The 8,348-nt window shown below is 40.7% G+C and overlaps 1 protein-coding gene across 1 annotated transcript; it reads left to right on the top strand.

Annotated features, from left to right (window-relative positions):
- Window positions 1-3,060: 3,060 nt before the first annotated feature.
- LOC104955297 (zinc finger protein 36, C3H1 type-like 1) lies at window positions 3,061-6,734 on the top strand. The gene is made up of 2 exons (XM_010782583.1): window positions 3,061-3,271; window positions 4,949-6,734. Exons 1-2 carry the CDS (start codon window positions 3,218-3,220, stop codon window positions 6,209-6,211), a joined length of 1,317 nt encoding a protein of 438 aa, XP_010780885.1. The 5' UTR covers window positions 3,061-3,217; the 3' UTR covers window positions 6,212-6,734.
- Window positions 6,735-8,348: the final 1,614 nt, after the last annotated feature.

Below are 8,348 nucleotides of genomic sequence, written 5' to 3'. Positions count from 1 at the left end.
GTGTGTGCGTGTGTGTGTGTGTGTGTGTGTGTGTGTGTGTGTGTGTGTGTGTGTGTGTGTGTGTGTGTGTGTGTGTGTGTGTGTGTGTGTGTGTGTGTGTGTGTGTGTGTGAGTGTAAGGGGGTAGAGTTGCAGAGAGCAGGCCATTAGTTTGTTAGTTGGTTCTGCAGCTCATTGAGCTCATTGTGCTCCAAAGACCCTCTAGCCCAGCTGGACTCAACAAGTAGCAAGAACTCTCTTTCAAATCTCTCTCCTCCTTTTCCTACCTCTTCCCCTCCCCCTTTCCTTCAGAAACTTCCCCTTCTCTTATTACTCCCAGTAATCCCTTACTCACCCAAAAAGGGATTTGTCTATAGTAGTAAACTCTGCTTGCCAGCCAAAAAGATTGTTTATAGATAAAACTTGTTTACTTAAGCAAATCAACAGAAAGGCCTTACCTCAAGGCACTCGTGTTGCTAATGGCTTGTTGTTCACAGTGGTGGTCTTCATCTCAGGCTAAAAAACAAACACACAAAGCCAACCTCTTAAGACAATTAACTAATTAGGACAATGTCTTATGTCTGGGTTAGAATCCAAAGGTCAGCTGCAATATAATTAGGCCTTGTTCACATTTGGCGTTAATTCCACCATGGGTGAAAGCAAGAAGCTTTCAGTTTTTTTACAGGATTGAACAAAGCTAAAATGCATACTGGATTCCTGGTAATGTGTCCACATACAGTAAGTGGTGTGTCATCATGGTGGCATAGGGGTTAAGATAGTGTTCCCAATTCGATTTCCGGCCAGACACCTTTGCTGTCAGTCACTCCTCCCCATCCCTACCCTTTTTATTGTTTTGCATTGATCTTTTGGCGTGCTTAAAAAACTAAACGCACAACAGACTTAGCCACTGCAATGATCCAATGTGTAGTCTCTCTATTTGGAAGTGGTAAGTTACTAAATGATTCAATAAAATGTGAATGTGAAATATGAGAACAAAAGGTCACTTAAATGTAATTGAAAATGTATTGAGGATGCATTCTGATGCCAGATGAGAACTGCAGTCCATCTCAATCGGATGACCTGATGTATCTGAAGAATACAGCATCCAAGCTTCCTGTTTGAGGAACTAATGTTAGAGGCAGACACAAGATATGAATCCCCATTTTCTTTACTAAAATAGATTTGTGGTTATTTCATCAGTAGAGTGACAGGACAGAAAAGAGCGATGACGTGGATTGAAGATCCTCTGCAAAATTCAAACCTAGGATGTTATGTTTACATGGCACTGGACAGCTGGACACCAAGATACCTCTTAAGTCCCCTTTGACCGCAGATATGTGAGGAAAGACACACATTTAGCTTCATATACAAATCACACAAGTCCAAACACGTCAGTTTGAGAAAAGCTTCAGGCTGCGGACCGATAATGATAACGTTACATCTAGGAGGGAGGAGGATGGGATTTTGAGAGCCTCTGTCAAACACACAAAAGCATGTATACACACAAACACAAACACTTAATGGTGACCACTTGGCTGGACCAAAACAAAGCTTCGGCAGGCTTCGTTCTCAGCTGTACTCATCTTTCAAGGGGTTTAGAGCTAGTTTCAAAAACGTTCACACTTGTTTCTCGGAGTGGAAGCCCAGCTATTTTTTACTTTAATTTATAGGTTTCACCTTCTTGATTAATTTCTGACATTCTTCTTTTCTTTTTTAAATACTTTGTCAGACAACTATCCTGTGAGAATATTGCTAACCTCTTTTCAAAAAAGTGAACAATGTCATCTCTAATTGAAGATGGAGCTTTTAATTTAACCATATGTTCTTACATTCTCAGTTTAAGAACTGCCCTAGTGGTAATAAAACCCCCTTATCCTGCAACTGGTAACACTGAACTGCTCAGGAAAAACTAAAAGCTATTTTTCTCCGCTTTAGTTGGAGCCAATTGTTTGCAAACTTGTCAGGCTACTGGGCATGCTGTTGCAATCCTCTTTACAACCCCTAAGGTGGGACAACTTCACTCCTGGCAGACCTGTGGATATGTGTGTCTACTTGAAACTCTGTCTTTGGACCAAATGTCTTACCAGTTATAGGCTAGGAGTTTGAGACGCCTATTGTCAATGCTCACTTTGCCATTTTTTCAGGCTATAGGCATTGGACCCGTCATACATTGGGTTGTGATCAGTCTTAGGTTTAGGTTTAGGGAAAGATAACTTTACTTTTTTGGTTTTTGCAAAAAAAAAGAGGAACAAACCTGCGTGTCATAGTAGGACTGTCAGATAGTCTCATCACTCTGCAGTGGTATTTTTCACACATCTACCTTGGAAATCAAAGACTTCACTCCTCCTTGTCTGTCTCATATGGCTAGTCTGTCTCCATACTGGTATACCCTTGTCTAAAGGTCCTCCTGTTTTTGGACTGTGTTCCCTTTTTTGCCAATTGGTTGCCCTTTTCATGCTTTTGTTTGTCTGCCTTTCATTTGTAATAATCTATATTTAGTTGGTTTACAACATTGACATTTCACAAAAAACATATCTTCACATAAAATAATTTCTAAAAAAGCTTAGGTAACTGAAGGGGGGGTTTTATCAGCATCAGACCATAAGGAGTCAGGAAAATGGCTAAAAGCTAACATTGCATTAGGCTTATCGTTTTAATATCAAGACTACATTAGACTATACCGCGCTGGTAGTTTCAGTGACATGGTCTGTGAAACATGACTGGGTTGCAAAATGTACTTCATATATTTAGGTTTTTGGGGCAAACTACGTTCATTCGTGTATTCAGGCTCTATGCATTCATACAGTCTTTTAACCATAATGGTGTTAGACGTGTCCGGAGAAAGTTAGCTACAGTAAACAAAATAAGGATAACTATAAGTAGGTTCTATTTCCACCTACAGTGTCTTGAAACGAACTTTAAAGTGTAAGGAAAGTGTAGGAGAATGACTCCAAAAGATAGAGAGAAACCAGGATCCCCTTTATATTGAAATAATAAAAAATAGGATAAATACAACTAGGCCGACTGCCGGGTCTGGTAAAAATAACTTTCGGCTGACTCACAGAGGCGAGGGAGGGGCTAACAGCGGTGTTTTAAATCCACACGTGGTCTGGGTCTTGGGCTTGTTTAGCACAGCATACACAACTAGAAACTTCTGACGAACTCATGCAAGCGAGTTGCCCAAGTCTATCACTGTGGGGGCAGACGGGAACGGACGAAACTTTTGATAACTCAGCAAAATGCCCTCTTTCCTCCTCAACGAGTTCGCCGACTTGGAAGACATGATGGGCAAGGTAAACGGAAAGCGTAGAGAAAGTTGAGCGGAGCAAAAGTTTGCTTGGTCATGAGGGAGGGAGGGAGGAGTTCAACTTTAGCTAGCTAGCTACACTGCTAACGCTGCTACGTTTTTGCTCTACGTGCTTTAGTACTTTGTGTTTAGCAGATACTGTTGTCCTTTTATTAGCCGTGATTTTCTTCTGTTTACTTGTGGCCATTTCAAGCTCTTTTTTTATAATAATCTTCTCTCAAAATTAGCCTTAACTGAAAAATAACTTGTAGGGAGAGTTGTGGGAGCGTTGTTGAATATAGTGCTACAAGGGCCCATTTAAATAGTCTTGAGAAACAGTGATTGAGATTTAAGATTTCAACACGGTAACTTTACTGGTTATGGAGAGGTTACTACGGTTGCTACTAACGGGCCGTGAACGCCAACAATTCGAATCAAAACAGCACCGTAAACTTAACTAGAGAACTTGCGCCAAACAACAAAAAGTCGACAGTTAAAGTTGCCAAGCTGCGTTTATAGCATGGAAACATGTGTAGTTCACTGGATGCAAGTAAGTTAAAGTCACGTAGGAACATGTTGTTAGTTAAATACAAATATTTTCTTCAGAAATAGGCAGTGTTGTAAAATAACAAAGTAGAATGGCAAAAGTAGTATACCGAAGTAGAATTTTGAGGGACTTGTACTTTACTTGAGTATTTCCATTTCCTGCTACTGTTCTTCTACTCCACAACAATTCCGACTTAAATTGTGTACTTTTACTCCACTGCATTTATTTTTCCCTTTTCAATTACTTAACATATTTGTATTAATGATGTGACATAATCAGCACTTAAATAAGTCATTTGTCACACCTGGAGTAAATTCAGAAGCTACTTTGCATTGGAGTAGCTGCATCTTTACCAGTTTTGATAACCATCTAATTCATCAATAATCATGATTAACATATTTTTTTCGGAAATAAGCCAATCTGCATAATGAGTACTTTTACTTTTGGTACTTTAAGTATATTTTGATGCTAATACTTTTATACTTTTGTACTTTTACTTCTGTAACATTCTGATTGCAGGACTTTTACTTGTATTTCTACACTTTTACTCTACTTTAACTTAAGTATAAGATCTGAGTACTTCTTCCACCTCTGGAAATAGGACATTTCACTGTAATTTGTGAAATGCAAAGCACTATATCTCATTGCCTGAAGAGGAAAGTACGTACTGCCAGGTTAAACCTTTTTGATCTAGTTGGTGTATAACAAATCTATAGTAGCAATGAATATATCTGGGGTTTTTATATTGTTTATGTAATAAATATAGTCAATTGTGACTTATAAATAATCAATTTATGAAGTTAAAACATAACCATCGCACTCCTCAAATGACAGGAAATGTTGTGATTATTTCAATAACTATTATTCAATTAAATAATTTTTGGCCAATTCACTCCAAATAGTCCTCAAACCTGTGTTCTCCGCTACAAAACTATTAAGGTACATTACTGAAGTCTTTAGTTTGCGTTGAATATTACATCAGAATGCATTTCCACTCGTTTGCATGTCAACACATGTCAGTGTGTCAATTGATAGACACTGAATAATGCAACATGGATACAAAAAAAAGCGTAATCACTCAACAATAATGTTGGATTGTTTTGCCTAATATTGTGTTCTCTTTTTTCTTCTTAAAAGCAATTACTGAATCTGGACTTGAGGGGCCATAACAGACCACTATCATCCCTCAGTCTGACCATGAGATCCCCAGGATGCATTGGACAACCACGCAGCAACTTATCGTTTTCCCTGACGTCTCTCTCCTGCCCTCCCACTGATTCTTCCGACAGTGTATTTCTGACCTCCAGCCAATGGGGACTAGAGTCAGAAATCCCTCTGCCAATGGAGACCGCCAACACCAACCAGTGGGCAAAGCCAGGCTTCCTTGCACAGCGCTCCATCAGCATGGTAGAGACCGGCAACACCACAGCGTCAGGTCTAGGCTGGCCCGGGACTGACATGTTGCATTCCCCAAGTGACATCAGCCCCGACGCACTGAATACCAGCTCCTCCTCTTCCTCCTCATCCGTTTCCTCTTCCTCAGCGCGCTATAAGACTGAAATGTGTCGCTCTTTCAATGAGAGCGGCTTGTGCAAGTACGGTGGGAAGTGCCAGTTTGCTCACGGGCTAGATGAGCTGCGTGATCTTAACAGACATCCAAAATACAAAACTGAGCCATGCCGCACATTTCACACCGTTGGTTTCTGCCCCTATGGGATGCGCTGCCACTTTGTCCATAACAATGAGGAAGAAATGAATCACTCCGTGTCCCGTTCCTCCTCTTTTTCGTCATCCTCCTCTTCAAGCATTCCCCAGCAGCCACCTGGCTCCTTCCGCTCTCACAGGCCTCCTCTTGTCAGACATAGCTTCAGCTTTCCTGGGTTTGCCTCTGCACCCCAGCCAGCCTTTCAGCCTACCCTTAACGCTCAACGTCCTCCTGCCACAGCTTCCTTCTCACGTGCTCCATCGGCCTCGCCAACTTCCTGCGCTGGCATTACTAACCTCCTTTCTCGTGCCTTCCTGGAGATGGACTCTGCCTTTGAGGCCTCCCCTGTCCACCAGTTCCAACCCCCCATGGTCCCGGCCCCTACAGCAGATCCCCAGTCTCCATTCCTGCCTTCCCCAGACTCTGGCTGTTCTCCATGTGAGCTGTCTCCGAATGCCTCCCCTCCCCTGGGGCAGAGTCCAAATGCTTCAGAGGTGTTTCCGGGGCCACTGGGGGCCCGAAGTCTCTCCTATACCTCTCTGTCGGACCAAGACCAGGAGCAGGATAGGAGCAGCTCTGCCAGCTCGATAAGTGGCTCTGAATCCTGCGGGGGCATGCATGATGCTAATGGCAGACGATTAGCAGTATTCAGTCAGCTCTCCGTTCCAGAGGATGCTACTGGATTCTGCCTTTAGGCTGCAGTGTGCTGTGAACACAAACATACATATTGCATACACTCAAATATGCAGACCCAAGATACTCTTGAGACACAATATATGCAGTGCACACATATCCATGCTCAAACACACACACGGCCCTCATTTACATTGCCACTTCATTGAAACCTCAGAAGTTCTTTGCACCTACGTGTCTTCAAAGGAAACAAAGACTTAGTGACTGACTCAGAATGCACGGAGAGATTCGCCGATTAGGTTTAAGTGGCTAAAATGTCACGCTCATATCTATCTGTAAGGCGAGAAGCTAAAGTGATGCTGAAACTGAATTGTGTGTTGCCACCAGACATGGTGCGTAACGAGTCAGAATTCAAATAGAGCTGGGAGCGATCGATGCTTTACCAAAATAGTATATCGATACGGCAAATTGAGACAAATGTTGTAATCACAGTGTGATTGGCCTTTGTGCCGCCTGTTGTTGAGTCCCACCACACAATGTTTTTAATACATTTTGACATCATCAGTGATTCTCTAAAAAATGTAACAAAGCCAAAGACATCTTTTGTAGCTCTGACATTTTGATTATGGTGGTGCAAACACAGTGTAACTTATCTTTTTAGGAATTGTGGATTTTCCATCAGCTGTTCACAACTGTCATGTTTATAAGCTGGTGAAACAGTTTTTTCCTCATAGCTCTACAGTCTGACGTTACATTTAAATCACTGGCCTCCAACCTGAATGTTATGTTTTTTAAACAGCTGAAGTGCCTGTTATGTTATTTACCAGGTCATGTGTTGAAACAATATTTGCTTGTTCGTTAGTTGTGATGTGTGGATGGGCTGTGAATCATTTTATTTAGTCAAGTAAGCTTAGTGTAAGTTCAGGTCTCTCCGTTGTTAAGATGACTAAGTGTTCTTTTGTGTCTTGTTCATTATTGACAAACTGCTACCAGTTAAGTGCCAAATGACCAAATTGAACCTACAGGAGGAAGAGGGGGTACTCTGTTTCAGCTTAACAAAAAGCCTAGTGGACTTATCCTACTTTGTTGAATCCAATGTTTATGATGCATTATTCAACATCGTATTCAGACCTATATGATCTGAACATAGCTAAAGTTGCAGGGGTTCATTTCCTAGAAAGAAGTATGAAACGGTTAAGGGAACATTTCATGGCAGTCCTGTTTAAACCATTGCAGAGTATGTATTTTAGATTATCTTAACAAACATTCCCAGGAGTGTGGATTTTCCCCCTCCTTTGTCCGCAGGTAGCATTGGTGCAAGCTTTTTAAAAAAATATTTATAATTTTTGTGACTCACCCCACTATTTTTCATCCCTCTGTCTATATTAATGATTTGTACTGTTGTGAATGTGTAGCGTACCTGGTCACATGTAGGTGAAATGTGCACCCAGGTTGGTTGCCTTACTGAGCTAGATACAGCAATCTGTATAGCGTTATGGTATGTATGCTTAGTGTTATAGAAATGTTACTCAGTTGTTTTGTGTGTTTATGACGTAGTTGGTTAGAAGAACAAACACTGTGCTGTTACAGGTCTATTTAAGATTGCCTTTTTCGTCAACATGTTTAAGGCTCGTATAAGGTGATCATAATTTAGTAAATTAATTTTTTTCTTTAATTTATTTTTAATGTATTTATAGAGGACTTTGAATTGGTAATGCTTGCATCAAGTTTAATTTATTTGGTTTCTCTTTTTGCTTTTTTGTACTGGTAATAAAGTTTCTTGTTTTTGATCTTTTCACAAGTTTGTTTTGCTTCTTATACTTCCACTAGTAAAATGTATAGAGGCGTATTTGGCGCATCTGCTGAAAGTTGCTAATGCAAAAGTTAAAAGACGCGTGTATGTTTTCTTCGACTTTCTGACTACTTGTATGCATTATACTGGCTCTAGTATCTTTGCCACAATGTTCACACATTTGTGTCATGTAGCTTCAAGGTGCAGGGAGGCAGGAAGGAAGCAGGAAATCAGTGAACTGACATTTATGGTTTTCATTGTAGATCAAAATCTCAAAATGGCCCTGTATTTTTGAAGTTAACTGCATATACACATGTCAAGAGAAGAAGCAAGGAAAGAATATGCTTCACTCCAAAGTTGATACAAGAAACATGTTGTATCAATGCCAATACATTGGTATTTGATCC

The sequence above is a fragment of the Notothenia coriiceps genome, unplaced genomic scaffold (assembly GCF_000735185.1).
Source record: "Notothenia coriiceps isolate Sejong01 unplaced genomic scaffold, NC01 NC01_scaffold00024667, whole genome shotgun sequence".
Classification (NCBI taxonomy): Eukaryota; Metazoa; Chordata; class Actinopteri; order Perciformes; family Nototheniidae; genus Notothenia; species Notothenia coriiceps.
Note: the sequence above shows the minus strand (reverse complement) of the source record. Positions and strands in the feature narration are given on the sequence as shown.

Excerpts from the sequence above, each read along its gene's own strand:
- LOC104955297 (XM_010782583.1), top strand. The coding sequence starts at position 3,218 with ATGCCCTCTTTCCTCCTCAACGAGTTCGCCGACTTGGAAGACATGATG. Across the intron at positions 3,272-4,948 it reads TGGAAGACATGATGGGCAAG|CAATTACTGAATCTGGACTT; the intron begins GTAAACGGAAAG and ends TCTTCTTAAAAG.